This window comes from Terrapene carolina, unplaced genomic scaffold, assembly GCF_002925995.2.
Source record: "Terrapene carolina triunguis isolate 2854851 unplaced genomic scaffold, T_m_triunguis-2.0 Scaffold120, whole genome shotgun sequence".
In the NCBI taxonomy this organism is placed as follows: Eukaryota; Metazoa; Chordata; order Testudines; family Emydidae; genus Terrapene; species Terrapene triunguis.
Genome location: NW_020664471.1, coordinates 11,928,370 through 11,948,901, shown reverse-complemented (window position 1 = coordinate 11,948,901; position 20,532 = coordinate 11,928,370). Strand labels below are relative to the sequence as shown.

General features: G+C 41.9%; 1 protein-coding gene across 1 annotated transcript in view; it reads right to left on the bottom strand.

Annotated features, from left to right (window-relative positions):
• Positions 1-20,532, bottom strand: part of PSME4 (proteasome activator subunit 4) — a 207,189-nt gene that overhangs the window by 163,891 nt on the left and 22,766 nt on the right. The window contains exons 2-3 of the mRNA XM_026652532.2: positions 9,211-9,351; positions 8,493-8,609 (exon numbers count right to left, since the gene is read on the bottom strand). Of these exons, the coding sequence (XP_026508317.1) occupies positions 8,493-8,609; positions 9,211-9,351 (258 nt within the window). The remainder of the gene's footprint in view (positions 1-8,492; positions 8,610-9,210; positions 9,352-20,532) is intronic.

The following is a 20,532-nucleotide window of genomic DNA, read 5'->3' as shown; positions in this document are numbered from 1 at the left end:
TGTTGCATACAGACCTAATCACAAGGATTAAAACTGCCTTAATTTCTGATTCTACTCCTTACTCCTCTCTAGTATTCATTGTACTTCAATCAAGAGTGAAAAATTAGTACTGTATTAAACAGTAATATCTTGCATTCTATTATGGACTAACAAGCAGAATCAACATAGTTTTTATATATACGTGAAACTATAATAGAAAAATTACATAAGAATCTGTTAAGTTTTAAGATAGATGAAGAGCAGTATATTTCAGTACATTTCAGACTCCAAATCCTAAACTATTGTTTTAGATTTGGTTTTTGTTTATGCACAATTGAATCTAATGCATTTGTATACATTCCTAAACAAACAAAAGAAATGAATTAACTGTAACTCACTAGTTATTTCTACAGCTTCCCTGACACTTAGCAACAGCTGACTGAACAAGTTTTCCTAGCTATGGGTAACATTGTTTTTATTAGAGTAACAATGACGGTTTTTAATAGCAATTTTCACATCAAGCTTCATGTGTAACATCTAGTTTTGTCAAACCTTTTTTTAAAATTGAAGCAAAATAGTAAATGCTTTCAAAAAGATGAAGAAGGGAGAATCATCCATCAATGGCACTGCGACAGGAAATCTATTTTCACTTTTTACATGGCTTTGTAATTAACATTTAATTTCACTAAATACAATAGTATACAGTTGCTAGATTGCATTTTGGTCAGAGGCCATTCTCTGAATAAAAATATTCTATGAAGTCAGAACATCATTGTATTGTACATGTAGTTTACCAACTGCTTAAAAGTAAAACAAATACTGCATCCCTACCCTCACGATACCAAAAAATAAGAGAGAAAAGTGGAGCCTTGCTCAGGATAAAGAGAAGACTGATCAGTGTCCACTGAAAGGTCTGATGTCCAGCTAAAATACCTTCTGTGCTCTCCATATAAACACTATACTGTACATCTGAGAAGTCCTACACAAAGGAAACAAGACTCCACTTAAATTCACAGAAAAGAATACAAAATGGATAAAGCACTTTTTCACAGTGAAGTCTTTGAGGTATCTACAGTCCTGCAACACTACTTCTGAGTTCAGTGCAAATCAGCAGTTTTTTTCACCCTCTCCCCAGCAACAGGAATGCATTTCAAGCAGCACTCTGTAGAAGACAGAATTTTGCAGATTTTATCCAGAACTGACAAATTGCCAGAGTCCATAACATCCCTGCAAGGTAAGCTGGTGACTTACTAAACTGTTTCTAATAGCCACAAGAAAAAGAAGAGACCAACCACCTCTTGCAAATAATGGAATAAAGTCAAATTGTCAAATTCTGCTAATACACAAAGACTTTGGATTGAAGTCTTTGTACTTGAAGAATCAAATAGCTGGAAAACAGTCAGGTTTCATTATATTAGATGACAGGAGTTCCACCAGGCAACAAAGAAGGCCTAGATCAGCAGCACTCCTGGATAATTTTATACTAAGCTGCTGAAGATTGACATTAAAGATTATTCACAGTGTGGAAAAATACCACCACATTGCACTCAAGCAAAGGAATTGCAATGGAGAATTTGGAGGCTGGAAAAGGAAGTGGAGAGAAGAGGAGACAAGACTCATCTACTGATGCCAGAAATCACAGACCTGTCTTGCTGGCCCACAAGTTTTACATCAGATCTTAAGTAAGGATGGATGAAGATTTTAATCTTATAATCATAGCTTTACAACTCAGGCTAAAAAGAATGAACTAGAGGACAGCAGGGAGACACGAGCTTCGGTGCAGCCGGGCTCCTAGCGGGGAGCCAGGACTCCAGGAGCAGCCTGGCTTCAAGCAGGGAGACTGGGCAGCAGCCTGGCTGGGAACAGGGAACCGAGAGCACAGGGGGCAGCCCGGCTCAGAGCGGGAAGCCTGAGCAGTGGTCCGGCTGGGAGTGGAGAGGACTTTCTTGTGAATTTCACAACTGCAGCATGGAGCCATGAAATTGATAAAAACAACAGCCAACAGCTAATGTAAATGACACAGTGTCTACAGGGACACTGCGTTGCCCTAACTATATCAACATAAGCCCTACGCCTTTCATGGAGGTGGAGTTATGTCGATGTAGTAGGGCACTTACATCAGCGGGAGCAAGGCTGTAGCATGTAAACTGACATAGTTAGGTCAACATAAGCTGCCTTACGTCGACTAAACTGTATAACGGACACCAGGGCAAAGTCTCTGTAATGAAGACTTAAGGAATAACTTCCCGGGGAAGTTTCTTTCTAACTCTTCTTAATAGTTGGCTGATGTCCTGAAGCATGAAGGTTTATATCCTTTATAAATATCCCATATAAAGTTAACTGTGGATATTACCCATATAAATCTATGATCATTTTTTTAAATCCTATTAAACTTTGATTTTTTTAACCAGTCCTTCTCTCCTTCCTCATTACAAAAAGTGGACAGACTTGCTTATTATTAGCAGTCTTGTAACATATCTACCTTTAAAAAGAAAAGCCCGGTAAAGCCCTATCCCTGGACATGTTTTAAATACTGTAGGGTTTATTTTCTTTATGTGGAAAAGGATATATGATCTCTCTAACCTGTCATATCTAACTTTTGTATACTCTTCCAAGACTGAGTGTACATTTGTTTAAAAATAAAAGGAATTAGTTAAAAGCCTGATACTATTGTCTATATTTCACTAATTATCAAAAAACAGTGAAATACACTGCGAAGTAGGGAAATATAGCCTAGATGAACCTACTATAAGGTGGATGCCCAAATGGTTTGACAACAGTACTCAAAGAGTAGTTATCAATAGTTCAGAGTCAGGCTGGAAGAGCATGTTGAATGGGGTCCCACAGGGATCTGTTCTGGGTCCAGTTCTAGTCAATATTTTCATAAATGATTTGGATAATGGGATAGAGAGTATACTTATTACGTTTTCAGACAATACCAAGTTGGGAGGGGTTGCAAGTGCTTTGGGAGGACAGTGTTAGAATTCAAAATGATCTTGACAAACTGGAGAAATGGTCTGAAATAAACAGAATAAAATTCAATAAAGACAAATGCAAAGTACTACACTTAGAAAGGATTACACACATATAAAATGGGAAGTTACTATGTAGGAAGGAGTACTGCAGAAAAGGATCTAGGGGCTATAGTGAATCACAAAGTAAATGAGTCGACAATATAATATTATTGCAAAAAAAAGCCAATGTCCATTCTGGGATGTATTAGCAGGGCGGTGTAAACAAGACTCAAGAAGTAATTCTTCCACTCTACTGAGCACTGATGAGGCTTCAATGGGAGTACTGAATCCAGTTCTCAGCACCACACTTCAGGAAAGATATGGACAACTAGAGAAAGTCCAGAGGAGAGCAACAAACATGACTTAAGGTCTAAAAAACATGACCTACAAGGAGAGATTGAAAAACCTGGGTTTGTTTAGTCTGGAGAAGAGAAGATTGAGGGGGAACATAAGTCTTTAAGTATGTAAAAGGTTATAAAAAGGACGGTGATAAATTCTACTCCTTATCCACTGAGGACCAGACAAGGAGTAATGGGCTTAAATTGCAGCAAAGTGGATTTAGGTAAGATACCCTGTTTCCCCGAAAATAAGACAGTGTCTTATATTAATTTTTGCTCCCAAAGATGCGCTAGGTCTTATTTTCAGGGGAGGTCTTATTTTTCCATGAAGAAGAATACGGTACACATTTATTGTTGCGGCCAATCAGTGAGCTGCGCGGCGGCGCCCGCCGCTACAGTCCAGAGGAGTCAGACGCCTTACGGTAGCTTCGGGACCTTATATTCCGGGGTGGCCTTATTATCGGGGAGGTCTTATTTTCGGGGGATGTCTTACTTTCGGGGAAAGACGGTATTAGCAAAAACTTCCTAACTGTAAGGGTAGTTAAGTACTAGAACAAATTACCTAGGGAGGTTGTGAAATCTCCATCATTGGCTAACCCAAGGGTGGCCAAACTGCAACTCGCGGGCCGCACTGCGGCTCTTTTACAGTTAAAGTGCAGCTCACGGAGCCCCCCAGGCTCTCCCCATTCTTCACCTGCCAGACTGGGCAGGGGAGAGGCTTAGCACCTCTGCCCTGCAGCAGGGTGATGGGGCTAGGGACTTCTGCCAGAAATGACTCGTGCCTGCTGAGAGTGGAAGACATGTGCCCCCTCCCAACAGCTTGAGTCATGCCCCCGCAGGCACACACACCCTCTTACCTTCAGTGGTCCCTCCCTGCAGCTCCCAGGTATTAGCTCCCCATGCAAAGGTAGCAGCAAAGAGCTGGGAGCTGCAGGGAGAGGCTGCTGCTTTAGCTCCATGGGGAGAGGCAGCAGCAAAAGCAGCAGCTCTCCCTGCAGCTCTCAGCTTTTGCTGCTGCCTCTCCCCATGGCCACAGCTCCCAGCTTGCCGGCTCCAGCAGCTGCCGTGAAGGAAGGAGGCTGGTGGCACCACAAACAAAAATAATCTAGGAGGACGTGTGACCCCCACGTGCTCCCCCCACGTCCCCTTCAGCTTCTGCCCAGTGGGAGGGGGGTCTTGGGGCTTCAGGCCTGCGGGGCGTGCCGGCCGGGGCTCGGGGCTTCAGGCCTGTGGGGCTGAAGCCCTGACCCTAGGCAGGCGCCTCCCATGGGGCTGAAGCCCCAAGCCCCAGCAGGCACGCTCTGGCTCTCAAACTTCTGAAGATTGTCAGATGTGTCTCGGACTGTCAGTAAGTTTGGCCACCCCTGGTCTAACCCAGTGGTTTTCAAACTTTTTTTCTGGCAACCCAGTTGAAGAAAATTGTTGATGTCCGCGACCCAACGGAGCTTGGGATGAGGGGTTTGGGAGGGGCTCAGGGCTGGGGAAAAGGATTGGGGTGCAGGGATGAGGGCTGCGGGGTGGGGCCAGGAATGAGGGGGTTGGGGTGCAGGAAGGGTTTGGGGGGACTCAGGGCTGGGGCAGGGGATTGGGGTGCAGGGTTGGGGCACTGGTTTACCTTGGGCGGCTCCCAGTCAGCTTCCGGGGCGCAGTGTGGTGTCAGAACAGGTAGGGACTAGCCTGGATTAGCCAGGCAGCACCACCAATGGGACTTTTAACGGCCCGGTCGGCGGTGCTGACCAGAGCCACCACGACCAAGTGCCTTACGTTCCGCTACCCAGTACTGGGTCGGGACCCACAGTCTGAAAACCACTGGTCTAACCCGTTCTTAAAAACCTACAAACACCTGTCAGGGATGGTCTAGATCAGTGGTTCTCAACCAGGGATTCAGGGCCCCTTGGGGGGGCCGTGAACAGGTTTTAGGAGGGCCACCACGCAAGGCGGGCATTAGACTCTCTAGTGCGAAGGGCAGAAACCCCCCACCGCAAGGGACTGCAGCCCAGGATGCTGAGCCCCACCACCCAAGGCTGAGGCTGAAGCCTAAGCAACTTAGCTTTGCTGTGCCCCCTGTGATGTGGGGCCCGAGCAATTGCCCTGCTTCCTACCCCTAACATCCGCCCTGGCTTTTATACGCAGAATAACAATTGCTGTGACACAGGTAGGCCGTGGAGTTTTTATGGCATGTTGGGGAGGGCCTCAGAAAGAAAAAGGTTGAGAACCCCTGGTCTAGATAATACTTAGTCTTGCCTCAGTGCAGGAGACTGAACTAGATGACCTATCAAGGTCCCTTCCAGTCCTACATTTCTATGATTCCTCAGAGTAAGTAATACTGTACTGAAATTTCTTTCTGAAGGTTATTTGTATTTTATACTTACATAAGTACAAATGATTTCTACATTTTTATAACCTGTTTTAAAAAATAATTTTCACTGACAAAAATCCATAGAAGACAAAATTGTCAGGCTGCTAGGCGCATTTGTTTCATACTGCCTTTTCTACTTTATTTTTCTCCTTAATGTGGTTTCTGGAACCACTATCCTTGCTCTCAACCACTTTCCACCAACTTCAATGTTTTGTAGTAAAGTTAAATTCATTTAAGAGACATGCATTTCTAAAGCTATGTAAATACACATTTTGTCCGTATTCCAAGTAATAATTATTCAAAACATTAAAATCACCTAGTGTTGTATCCTTTGATGTTTGTTGGTTAAAATAATTAGCAGATAGCCATTTTTCTCAGCCACGTCACACACAGTATATTTTTCCACAATTAGAAAGGTTTAAATACAGTGCGACATTCTCATAAATAGTGGTGTAATGTTAACATTGGTTTTCCAATACAATTATTTATGCAGAAAGTTACACCTGTGTGACAAGTGTTACAGTCTAACAGAACATGCAGAAGATAACACATCGGCCAGAGCTGAACAAAAAAACATTATCCTTACCACCTATGTAAAACATTAAGCACAAATGTTTTAGGTGAAGACAAGCCTGGTCGATATGAACTGAATGTAAAAAAGAAAGATGTAAAACATGACATGGAAAACAACAGTTCTATCAACAAATATAGTGTAAGAGTAACTCTAAAGGCAGAAAATATTTAAATGATCCTGGCAATATTTAAATAATTATCCCTTTATATACAGCAAAAGGAATTCACTCAAATTTGAAAATTTCAACAATGTTGCAAAAACACCATATGAGAACACATCGCACTGCATAGTAAACAGGATGCCATAAACTTCAAATCTAGTCAATTAAAAGCAAAAGTCGATATTATCACCTCCATTTGGAATCCTCCTTCCAATTTTTGTGCTTTTACGGCCCACCGCCCCTCCAATTTTTCTCTCCCCGGTTATTGTGTGGGTTTTTCACACAGCAAAGTAAAAACTTGACTCAAAGGGGCAAATTGCATATAATCAGTTTCACTAGGTGTTGGTAAATCCATAACTAATTATATTTTTTCCTCTGACTTTTTAAATATAGTAATCCTTTAGGTATTACTTGAAAAAACAGTAGATAAACAATTTTCAGAGAGAAGGCCAATAATTATATATAGTCTGAAAAAAAATATTCTATCAGAAGATCTCAGAGGGAAGTCTTCCCTAATATAATTACACCAATAATCTGGTTGTTTTCTCTTCATGACACACAGATCATAGGCAGGGTTCTTTTCTAAATTTATGGAAAAGTGTGTGTCATTTACAACTATCACTGATCAAAAAACTTGTTTTTTCCTGTGAAAAATTTCAAATGAGAATTTTTAACTCAAAAATGGAAAGATTTCAGTTGAAACTGCAGTTTTTATTTCAATTTGGTTTTCAAAAACTATTTTTTGGTCAAAAAGCTCTGAATTTGTTTTTCCTCTTTCCTCCCCCTCATTCCTTTTATTCCGTCCCCCTCCTCCCCCTTTTTTTTTTTTTTTTTTTTTTTTTTTTGGCCACTGAGTGCAATAAAATTATTATAATCTAGGGCTTTTCCTTCACTTTTTCCTCTCCATTTCCTTTTTGCACTCTAACTTTTCAAAAGTTGAGATTAGTGTTTCCCATAAAAAAAAAAAGGGGGTTCCACAACTTTAGCAGCACCTTCCTGAAAAATTTCAACTAACTCTACTCTACTTGTATGAATAGGCAATAATGGAAATTGGATAGAGAAAAATCAAGAAAATGTAACATAGGGACCTTTGAACCTTTATCTGAAAAAGAAGAATGGAAAGTTCAATAGGTAGCCAAAGATGGAGCTGTAAAGTTTGTGCACACTGCATGGCTGCAAAATAGGCAACAAGTTTATGATAGGACAGAGAGGTTAAAATGATCTCTATAGGCAGTGGATTGATAAATACCAACTGTGCTGTATGTTTAGTGTAAATACACAGACCTCTGTATGGGTGAGGTCCAAATTTCAGGATTTCTGTATACATGAATTGAGAATGGTTTGCAAGTTTTGAGTGCAGATACCAAGAAAACATTACCTATTAATGTCCTCTATAACCAGACTTCGCACAGTGCATATTTGCTTTATGAAAAAGCAATGTGCAATTTAGATGTTTTCAAGTTTTTTCCCCCCTAAAAATAAAATAATTTGTTTTCTAAAACTTTTAACTTTGTAGAACAATTGCATTTGCCCACAGTATCGCATTAGCATTTTTAATGTATAAATGAATGTATAATCTTCCCCAATGAAAAACATTTTGTTTCTCTGTGTGTGACACAGATAGTTTACATGTAAGTTTCATATTTTGTGTCTGTGTAAGAGAGACGCTTTTTTTCTAACTCTTGTTGTGAGATGGAATTAAACAAAGGACATTTCATTTAAAAAAATGAATCACTGAAGTTTATTAGACTGTGGTTTATTTTCCCAATGGAAGTGGTTGAAGACGCATCACTTGACATACTTAAAACTGAACTTTATCAAGTACATGAAAAATAAAGAAATATCATAACAAATAATTATTCACTGTCAGAAGGATGTGCAAGATGATGTGTCTTTTTTTTACCCTTTATTGCCATTAATGTATGAAAAGTCTAGATATACATTTGTTCATTTACTGTATATCAAGATCTAAATATTAAAAAATAATCTTCAACCACATTGTCAGTGTTCTAAAGACCCCTTTAACCAAAGCAATTACTTCAATAAACTACAATAAAATAAAACTTACTTAGGAAACCAATTTAATCCAAGGTGTTCTGTTTTGGAATACAATATCCTCTCCAACATTTCATAAAGTGGTCTCCATGGTAACTCCAAATCATCTCTTGAAAGAAGTTCTTTTTTCCTAATTTAAGAAATGAAGTGCACTTTGGGATTAAACATTGTCCTTACCAGCACTCATCATACATTAGAATACCTAAAAACTGAACAGCAGAAAGTTATTTGAACATATATTTATTTGTCTTTTTTCCACATTATTGTTGCTAATGACATGTCAAACACTATTCACTTACAAGCATTCTTTCTGGGATTCAAGACATCCATAATGTCTCTACAAAAAAATTGCCAAATGCAGTTATATTACTCATTAATAAGTACTTTCAATGACATGTGACACACGCATCCCTTAATAGTTCCTCTTAAACTTTAGTTCTGAGACCATATTATTTTTGGAGCTCTCCATCTTCTTATAGGATTTCGATATCAAGAAAAACAAAACTAACATATGATATTTAGCTCTTTGATCAATATTGAAATCAAGCCTCAAAAGGGACCATTTTTCTCAAATTTCCCTCCATTATCAAAGATCTGTGCAGGGTAAGAGGAAGTGAAGTAATTTGTATGGGGAAAAACTATGCACTTAACTATACTGTAGGTCAAGGATCAAATGTTCTATTTATTGATGTAAATATTTAAGTAGAAGAATGTCAGCAAAATGTACTTACTTTAACAGGTTTATCAACAGACGTGCAAATCCTTGCATCATGCTGATCTCCAGCTTTGGAATTGTTACTAACTCGTACAACAACTTGATAAAAAGCACATGATCTTCTTTGCTGAATTTTCTCCCATATAGTCGGATATACCTAGAAGCAAAACATGAGTCAGTGTTGTGCGCTGAGCATATTCATCCTACCAAAGAACTGAGCCAGACCCCATCTAGGAACCTTACTGTGCAACCATGGAGGACCAAAGTAAAAACTACCCAAAAGTTTTAGCAGTAAGCACAAAGTCTCGTCAATATGCTAGGGAAAGAAAGAAGATCCTGATGCAGGCAACTAGCTGTGGAAAGAAAGGAACTGAGGCAACTGAGGACCACATGACCCTTGGGCAGACCCAGAGTGGGCTCTGCTGAAGCACTAACCATGGGATGCAGGGGTTCAACGAGAACAATCAAGGCATTAACAGCCTGCCAGAAACTTGCCTCCCTGGATTCTGGAGGGACTGCTGGGTTCAGGGAGAACAGGAGCTCCTGGGAGACGAGAAGGGGCTTCTCTGGGCTCGGGGAAGCAGAAGCCACTGGGCTCAGGGAGGGATGAGGGTATTGCTGGGTTGAGGCCACCTCACAGCCAGGCCAGTCCCTGCCTTTTGTTGCTGGGCAGGCTCCCAGAGCCAGGAGCCTCCTCTTCCAGGAAGACCCCACTGGGAACAGGCTGGGCCCTGGTTAGGGGTGGCAGTTCCTACAGAGACACCCCTGACCCAGCTGTGCTGTGTCCCCATGGCTGGTAGTGGAGCAGGTACTGCAGACTGAAGCACTGCCAGGAGGCTCTCACAGGGACTTCATCAGCTGCCACCTCACTGGCTGCTACCCAGAGCACAACCAGGCCTGAGTGGTCCAGAGCACTGTCACCAACCTGGACACCCTGTTGGGGAGCTCCAACATCCCTGACAGATTAAGTACCCCAACCCATCCTCCTGACCTCTCCTTGTAGGCCTACCATGTGGGCCCATCCCCCCACCCATCTCTTGCTGGCCTACCCCGTCCTCCTAACCCATCACACAGATCCATCCCTCCTCCCACACCATGTCCCAGCTCCCCTCCCTCTGCAATCCCACACACTTGCATCAGAAGCCATCTCCCAGTCTCTGCAGGGCCAGTGTTGGCCCTTGCTGCAAGGGAGGGAAGTGAGAGGGTTCGTAAGGTGCTGTGTCTCTGGCAGGTGGTACTCTGCCTGGGGCCTGGCCTAGTGCTTTGAGTGGGTTCCCTGTGGGGAGGATCTGGCTGCCACATGATTTTGTGCTCACTCATCACCTACACCCCCCAAATAAGGCCACCCAGCCAGACACAGCTGTTTGCAGAACTGCTAAGCAGGAGCCCCAAACACACTTGAAGCCAGTGTGGGGATGTGGGACTGGCTGGGCTACTGGGGAGTTTTCCAGATGGTGCCAGGGCCCCTGTCTGGGCAGCCATACCATAGTACTAGGGTGGAGGGTGAGGTACACGGTGAGGTTACACAGCCGAGGGGAAGGCACAGGGTAAGGCGAGCATGGGATGCTTACACAGCCAGGGAGGTGGGAATGGCGAGAGCAAGACAGAGCACATGGGGAGAGGTTAGCATCACGGGGGGGTTGGGTGAGTCTGGGGGACCTGCATACTCAGAGTGGCTTTGTGGTGCCATACTGTTATTTGAATGCTGTGACCAAAGTTAAAGGCTGGTGCAGGGACGGGGCCTAGGGCCAGGATAAGCCCTGCCAGCCTGCCATGTCACCCACTGTTCTGGCATGGGAGTTGGCCCCAGCAGGGTGATGGGAGCCAGCACCCAAGCCAGGCCTACGCCACATCAGGCACCTGGTCTGGTGTTCACATGCTAAACAGGCTTGCTGCCTTTCAGGGGAGATCTCCCTCAGGCCTTGTCCGTGCTGGCCATTGTGTGATACTGCCATTGTCCCATGGTACTAGAGATGGGTGGGCAGCCAGGCGAGCAGCCATGCGAGCAGCCAGGCAAGCCATTACTGCCAATTTCTCTCTTGTGCCAGTGAGGGTGACCCTGCTGTCGTGTATAACTGGAGGGAGGTGAGGGAGGGAAGAACTAGCAAGTGTCCCCATACAGTGAATCTCTGCCCCCCAGTGATCATTTCTGCTGGGCTCCAGCACTATAACATGTAGCACTGCATCACTGCCTGTCTCCCCTATGTTTTTACATTAAGACAGCTAATGCATGTTAGTTATCTCATCTCATTGTAAAAAACAAAACAAAAAACCCACATATCTAACAAAAAACTTTGAAGGTACTGCTAATGTCATTAGGGGGGAAAAAATACAATTTTAAAACTGTAAACTATATATGTAACAGAATCTTATCAAGTCACCTCTGCCACTGCTAGAAGGAATGCTTCTAGATTTAACGTTTAAGTAATCCTATGGGTATCACTCTAACAAGAGCATGAAATTTATAGTTAAGGTTGAAATGAGGGGTGAAATCCCAGACCCAATGAAGTTAATAGCAAAAGTCCCATTGATTTCAATAGGGGCAGGACTTTACCCCCACAACTTTCTATTTAATTTTCCCTATTTAAGTAGGTATTGCAGCATTGTCTGGATGCATCTTGGAGGTGAATGCTTGGCTGCAAAGACGATGTCGTCAGGAGAGCTTCGGCTTCCTTGACCACAGGATGCTGTTCCAGGAAGAAGAAGTGCTAAGCAGAAATGTAGTCCACCAATTGAGGAAGGGGAAGAGCGTATCTAGATACAGACTGGCTAACCTAGTGAGGAAGGCTTTAAGCTAGGTTCAAAGGGGGCAGGTGACCAAAGCGCACAGGTAAGTCAAAAACATGGAGACCTGGGAGAAGGGTCAGAATTTGTGGGGAGCAAGGGCTGTTATAGCAGGGATAAAGGAGAGACAAGTGGGAGGAGCGGGAAACAAATCAGCACCTTAGATACTAATGCAAGAAGTATGGGGAATAAGCAAGAAGAACTCGAAATGCTAGTAAATAAAACAGAACTATGACAGTTGGCATCACAGAATAATACACATGACTGGAATATTGGTATAGAAGGATACAGCTTGCTCAGGAAGGACAGGCAGGGAAAAAAGGGAGGAGGTGTTACCTTATATATTAAAAATGTATACACTTGGACTGAGGTTGAAATGGAAATAGGAGACAGCCTTGTTGAAAGTCTCTTGGTAAGGATAAAAGGGGTAAAAAAACAAGGGTGATGTCATGGGAGGGGTCTACTACAGACCACCTAACCAGGAAGAAGAGTTGTATGAGGCTTTTTTTAAGCAAATAACGAAATCATCCAAAGCATAGGACTTGGTGGTGATGGGGGACTTCAACTACTCAGACAGCTGTTGGGAAAATAACACAGCAAGGCACAGATCCAACAAGTTCTTGGAATGTATTGGAGACAATTTTTTATTTCAGAAGGTGGAGAAAGCTACTAGGAGAGAGGTTGTTCTAGATTTCATTTTGACAAATAGGGAGGAACTAGTTGAGAATTTGAAAGTGGAAGACAGTTTGGGTGGAAGTGATCATGAAATGGTAGAGTTCATGTTTCTAAGGCTATGTCTACACTACCCCCCCAGATGGACACTCTGGGGATCGATGCACCAGGGTCAATTTAGCGGGTCTAGTGAAGAGCCGCCATATCGACCGCAGATCGCTCTCCAGTCGACCCCAGTAGTCTACCCCGAACGAGAACAGTAAGGTAAGTTGACGTGAGAGTGTGTCCCGTGAACCCAGCGTAGTGTGGACCCTGCAGTAAGTCGACCTAAGCTACGTCGACTCCAGCTACCTTATTCACATAGTGGGAGTTGCATAGCTTAGGTCGACTTACTGCGGTACTGTAGACATAGCCTTAGGAATGGTAGGAGGGGGAAGATCAAAATAAACACAATGAATTTCAAGAGGCAGACTTCAGCAAACTCAGGGAGTTGGTAGGTAAGATCCCATGGTTAGCAAGTCTAAGGGAAAAAACAATTGAAGACAGTTGGCAGTTTTTCAAAGAGACATTATTAAGGGCACAAGAGCAAACTATCCCACTGTGTACGAAAGATAGGAAGTATGGCATGAGACCACTCTGGCTTACCCAGGAGCTCTTCAATTATCTAAAAATCAACAGAGAGTCCTACAAAAAGTGGAAACTAGGTCAAATTACAAAGGATGAAACAACTAACACAAGTATGTAGGGATAAAATTAGAAAGGCCAAGGCACAAAACGAGATCAAACTAGCTAGAGACATAAAGGGTAACAAGAAAACATTCTACAAGTACATTAGAACCAAGAAGAAGACTAAGAACAGGGTAGGCCCATTACTCAATGGGGTGGGGGGAAATAACAGAAAAAGTGGAAATGGCAGAGGTGCTTAATGACTTTGTTTCAGTTTTCACCAAGAAGGCTGGTGGTGATTGGACATCTAACATAATGAATGTCAGTGAAAATGAGGTAGGATCAGAGGCAAAAATAGGAAAAGAACAAGTTAAAAATTACTTAGGCAAGTTAGATGTCTTCAAGTCACCAAGGCCTGATGAAATGCACCCTAGAATACTCAAGGAGCTGACTGAGGAGATACCTGAGCCATTAGCGATTATCTTTGAAAAGTCATGGAAGACAGGAGAGATTCCAGAAGACTGGAAAAGGGCAAATATAGTGCCAATCTATAAAAAGGGAAATAAAGACAACCTGGGGAATTACAGACCAGTCAGCCTAACTTCTGTACCCAGAAAGATAATGGAGCAAATAATTAAGCAATCAATTTGCACACATCTAGACTATAATAAGGTGATAAGTAACAGTCAGCATGGATTTGTCAAAAACAAATCTTGTCAAACCAACCTGATAGCTTTCTTTGAAAGGGTAACACGCCTTGTGGATGGGGGGGAAGAGGTAGACGTGGTATATCTTAACTTTAGTAAAGCTTTTGATACTATCTCACACGACCTTCTCATAAACAAACTAGGGAAATGCAACTTAGATTGAGCTACTATAAGGTGGGTGCAAAACTGGTTGGAAAGCCGTTCCCAGAGAGTAGTTTAAATTAAATTTTAAATTTAAAAATTTAAATTTTATTTAAAATTTAAAACTGGTTGGAAAACCGTTCCCAGAGAGTAGTTATCAGTGGTTCACAGTCATGCTGGAAGGACATAATGAGTGGGGTCCTGCAGGGATCAGTTCTGGGTCTGGTTCTGTTCAATATCTTCATCAATGATTTAAATAATGGCATAGAGAGCACACACAAAGTTTGCAGACAATACCAAGCTGGGAGGGGTTGCAAGTGCTTTGGAGGATAGGATTATAAATCAAAATGATCTGGACAAACTGGAGAAATGGTCTGAAGTAAAGAGGATGAAATTCAATAAGGACAAATGCAAAGTATTCCATTTAGGAAGGAACAATCAGTTGCACACATACAAAATGGGAAATGACTGCCTAGGAAGGAGTACTGCGGAAAGGGACCTGGAGGTCATAGTGGACCATAAGCCAAATATGAGTAAACAGAGTAACACTGTTGCAAAAAAAAAAGTGAACATCATTCTGGGGTGTATTAGCAGGAGTGTTATAAGCAAGACACAAGAAGTAATTCTTCTGCTCGACTCCACACTGATTAGGCCTCAACTGGAGTATTGTGTCCAGTTCTGGGCGCCACATTTCAGGAAAGTTGTGGACAAATTGGATAGAGTCCAGAGGAGAGCAACAAAAATGATTAAAGGTCTAGAAGACATGACCTCTGAGGGAAGATTGAAAAAATTGGGTTTGTTTAGTCTGGAAAAGAGAAGACTGAGATGGGGCATGATAGCAAGTACATGAAAGGTTGTTACAAGGAGGAGGGAGAAGAATTGTTCTTCTTAACCTCTGAGGATAGGACAAGAAGCAATAGGCTTAAATTGCAGCAAGGGAGGTTTAGGTTGGACATTAGGAAAAACTTCCTAATGTCAGGGTGGTTAATCACTAGACTAAATTGCCTAGGGAGGTTGTGGAATCTCCAGTCATTGGAGATTTTTAAGAGCAGGTTAGACAAACACCTGTCAGGAATGGTCTAGATAATACTTAATCCTGCCATGAGTGCAGGGGACTGGACTAGATGACCTATCGAGGTCCCTTCCAGTCCTATGATCTCTGCTACATCCAGTGGCAATTTGGCAAATGAAAGAGTCACATAGTAGTGGGGAGGACCAGAGGAAGAGGAGTAGTACAGTGTGGCACCTTCTTAAAGATCACTCCTCAAGTAAAAAAAATCCTAATCAATACATTTTACAGAGTCCTCCTCTTCTCAGCCATATACAAGAGGACAAGACACCTCTGTTCACCATATTCATGATTCAGGAGGTGGACCGAGACTGTAGCATACTCCCTCTCTTGCAGGCCAACATCCAATTCTATGCTAGCTTTCCCAAAGAAACTTGCAAAAGAAAGTTCCACAGAACACTATCAGTCACATTTGAAGTCTTTAAGTTGAGTAATTTACAGACATGGTTAAGCTGTTTGTGATATTCCCCTGGGGAAAGTTTCTGAGTCTATAAGCTTATTCATTACCAAGGCAAAAATGAAATAGTTCTTCATAAGTATCTTGTTAAGTAAGTTACCTCCACCAAGTATGCTTTCACAATATTTGAGGAGCCAGTATGCATGCATATGGCAAGGCAGGAAAAGGAAGGAGAGAGGGGAATAAACTCCAGACACAGCGGAATCCCTCCACATGCCGTCAATTCTAACATTGTATTATTCAGTTTCAAATCACTCAGGTTTTTGGCATGGCAAGCTATACAAGCGTTGTTGTCACATTGTATTAGAGAGAGAGATCTCTCAGGTCTGCTAATCAGAAGTTGCTAAGATCCACCCAGTTTATGCCTTCACACTGTGCTTGAGATTTGGATTCCCCGAGTCCATACGTCATTAATGTCCTTTCCTGATCCAATGGTAGGCTGCTACATAGTGCAATGTTATCTCTGCTGTCTCTCTCCTTGCTCATAGGATTAGGAACAATTTTTCCCTCATCGCTTTTTGATAAGAAGTTTTAGAGATTTCCTCAAGTTACTATGAATTCTTTCTTCCACTCCCTCATATTTTGGATACCGGAGTATAAAGTGCCCTCTGGCTCAATCCTTCTGTCGCAATGGTTGCATAATTACTCCTCTCTAGACTTGGTCTGTGTCTTGCACCTTCCAATTTCCATCTCTAGATTACAATTATTGAGACTGCATTTGGCAAGAATCTGCCACAGGTTTTTCACATATCACTGTAGTGAAATAGTCTGCTAACGATAGTTCTATGCAGGGATCTGTAGCAGTTTAGTTTGCTAACGATAGTTCTATGCAGGGATCTGTAGCAGTTTAGTTTGTTGCTGATTTTGATTTGTTATTCTCAGCGATATATTGCTGTTTTTTATGCTGGTCTAGCATCTTGAGCATTTTTTTGCTTGCATGAATGGGGGTTGTTAGCCCTGCAAGAGATAACTGTACAGGACCAGATCATGTTTTCATATGGATTTCAGTTTTGATCCGCTAGTGCTTTGCAGTAAAGGAAGTTTTGCCACTGTAGCTAAGATTGCATCAGAAGCTGTATGTGAACTATGCTGTGTCTATTGCAGCATCACCATACATCTGTCATTGCACAGAACTTCGCTTGATCTCCTTGCTGCACACAAGCTTTTATAAAGCTGCCTTTGGCTAACCTAGAAGTGACCTTTAAAATGTTTTTTAAGAAAAGATTACTTGGTAACACAGAAGTCTCCCTCCATCTTCCTCACAATAATTTGGTAGCTAGACAGGACTTTTATCCTTTTCCCCTCCCACCACCAGCGAAACACAAACATAGGTACTGCGGAGGCATCATGGGTAGGTATCTACATCTCCAGCAACATGGACTCATCTTGCCTACACACAGACGTTCCATCAGTTAATCTAAAATAGGTTTAAAAAAGCAATTTAAACCATATAAACCTCTGTGTGGCTACACTTCTGATTTAATCCTAATAAGGGCTTGTCTACACTTGAAAGATTACAGCAGCACAGCTGCAGCTGTGCCATTGTAGTGCTTCAGTGTAAAAAATAACTACACCAACAGGAAGGGTTCTCCCACTGGCATAGGTAATCCACCTCCCTGAGAGGCAGTAGCTGGGTCAACAAAAGAACTCTTCCATCAACCTACACACAGGGACTTAAGTTGGCTTAACTACATCAGGTAGTTGGGTCGATCTAATTTTTTACTGTAGACCAGGCTTAATTTTACTAACAAGCAACACTGATACAAATCTGGTTTAAACCAAATTACATATCCACACAGAGGTTTGCACCAGTTTAACTAAAAAGAGATTTAAAAACACAGCTTTAGTTAAACTGTGTGTGTAGATAGACCAGGCCTCCCTCCAATCCCTCCTTGAAGGGAATGATGCTACAAAGCAAGATTGAGGACAAAAGGAGGACCTGAGTTTAGTGGGCCGCCTCACCCAAAAACTTGGGTGGGCAAAAAGGAGAAATTTGTTCAACAGAAGTTAAGCCTTGCTAATCTCCTTCTATAGTAACAAAAGCATCTATAGCAAGCTTTATAAGTAAAGAGCTGCCTCAACAAATATCTACCACTGGCAATGTCTTAAGGCCAATCTACTTCATAAAAATAAACCATTTTTGGAGGAACAACTTGAAGTTTAATCAGTTTTAAAGACTGATTTAAAAGTAATTTCAAGGTACACCTGCCAATTTGTGGTATTAGACATATTTTCCTTTTTTTAAAAATTCTCTCCTGTTGAGAAGATCCACACATACAGAGGAAGATGCCTATTTAGTGAAAGAGTGAGACTGAATTTGAAAGTACTTATGTATAGTCAAAGTAAACAAACTGGAAAAAAATATATATTTTTCTCTAATCTTTCAGTTATAATAATTTTAGGTTTCACTCAAAAGTAGATTTCTTAGTTGCCAGCATCCCTTTAAATGTGACTGTGGCCTCTACATTACACATATTTTCTCTAGTAACAAACTACTGCAGTTTCAACTTTCTAAACTGATATTTTTACCTGCACTATTGCTCTATTTCTCTCCTTGTCCAAGGAATTAAGTCTGCCTTTGGCAGCAGAAACTCACATGATTTAGAACATTACTTATGACATTAAGCAAATATTCTTTCCTCTTAAAATAGCCTAGTCTCATTTCAGTGGGAAAATGTCATATCTCATAAATAATCCATTCAATTGTGTGTGCAAGCAAGAAGAAGAGAGTTATATCGACTATATTGTGTCAAAAAAAAAATCGGATACCAAAGATCACAAGTTTAATATAAATATGTTAAATTGTTCAAAAAAGGTTTGAAAAACCTTCTTGCCCACTCACCAATAGCGGAAGGGAAAATTTCCTGGGAGTGCGGGGGCACCCGCCATCAATTTATGCAAAATTTAAGCTTTTATTTAAATAAGTTATTTTCAGCCATAAGAGCTATGAGTGCATTTGGATCACATTTGGAAAGTTAAAAGATGCAGTGATGCACACAACTTGAAAAATCCGCTCACCCAGGTTTGTAGAAGCTAATGCTTCATTAAAATAAAAAAATCTAAAAAAGTATGTGGTTTTTATGGTTGCAAAGAAAACCTTCCAAACGTGAACCAATGCAGTGAATCAAGTCCACGGAGAGAGAGCTCCAAGGACAAACAGGCAGGTAGACAAGGTGGGAGGAGAGTTTGAATACCATAACATCAGTTTAGCTTGGGGGTAGCCCAGCATTAATTGGTGTATTTAGGGGGAATGAGCAGCAAGATTTTTTGGGAGCACAGAATTCAGCTAGCAAGAGACAAGGTCTTCAGGCTTACCCTATTCTTTTGCTAGTCAGAAGGAAGGCGAGTGTGTCAGGGTTCCCTTCCCACTCTAAACTCTAGGGTACAGATGTGGGGTCCTGCATGAAAGACCCCCTAAGCTTATTTCTACCAGCTTAGGATAAAAACTTCCCCAAGGCACAAATTCTTCCTTGCCCTTGGACGATATGCTGCCACCACCAAGTGAATTAGACACATGATAATAAGCGAAAATAATGTAACTGGAATATGCTTCATGCAAAATGTCTCTTGTAAGGTATCATTACAAAGCTTATAATCTCCTGAGTGTGATCATCCTGTTTGTATAAATGTACAACTCTTGTATCTAAAACTAGAAATATGAAATACAACTCTGAGAGCCTATTGTAATTATGCAAAGTGTGGGCAATTAATGGTGGTTTGGAATCTTGATGACTCCCATTAAGCAGGACCATTGTCTGCAGATGGCTGTGTTTACCTGTGAGTCTTCCTGTATGTGTGTGTGCTAGCAAGTGGGTAATGAAGTCTTGCAGTGACATGTGATCATGTCACTTGAACTGGAATCCATCTTTAACCTGGTGCTTTTCCAGTGGGGGGGGGGTGAAAACCCAGAGGGACAAAGGGTTCCCGTCTTATGCAAAAGATATATAAAGGGGTGGAACAGAACAAAGAGGAGAGAGAAGAGCCATCATGAAGAATCCCCTAGCTATCACCTAAGCTGGAACAAGAGCTGTACCAGGGGAAAGAATTGTGCCCAGGCCTGGAAGGTGTCCAGTCTGAGAAAAAACTTACTGAAGCATCTCTGAGGGTGAGATTATCTGTATTCAGTTTGATTAGACATAGATTTGCGCATTTTATTTTATTTTACTTGGTGACTTACTTTGTTCTGTCTGTTACTACTTGAAACCACTTAAATCCTACTGTCTGTATTTAATAAAAATCACTTTTTCCTTATTAATTAACTCAGAGTATGTATTAATACCTGGGGGAGCAAACAACCGTGCATATCTCTCTATCAGTGTTATAGAGGGCGAACAATTTATGAGTTTGCCCTGCATAAGCTTTATACACGATAAAATGGATTTATTTGGGTTTAGACCCCATGGGGAGTTGGGCATCTGAGTGCTAAAGACAAGCACACTTCTGTCAGCTGTTTTCAGGTAAACCTGCAGCTTTGGGGCAAGTAATTCAGACCCTGGATCTTTGTTGGAGCAGACGGGAGTGTCTGGCTCAGCAAGACAGGGTGCTGGAATCCTGAGCTGGCAGGGAAAACAGGAGCAGAGGTAGTTTTGGTACATTAGGTGGCAGCTCCCAAGGGGGTTTCTGTGATCCAACCCGTCACACCCTTCCCACTCTAAACTCTAGGGTACAGATGTGGGGTCCCGCATGAAAGACCCCCTAAGCTTATTTCTACCAGTTTAGGATAAAAACTTCCCCAAGGCACAAATTCTTCCTTGCCCTTGGACGATATGCTGCCACCACCAAGTGAATTAGACAAAGATTCAGGAAAAGGACCACTTGGAGTTCCTGTTTCCCCAAAATATC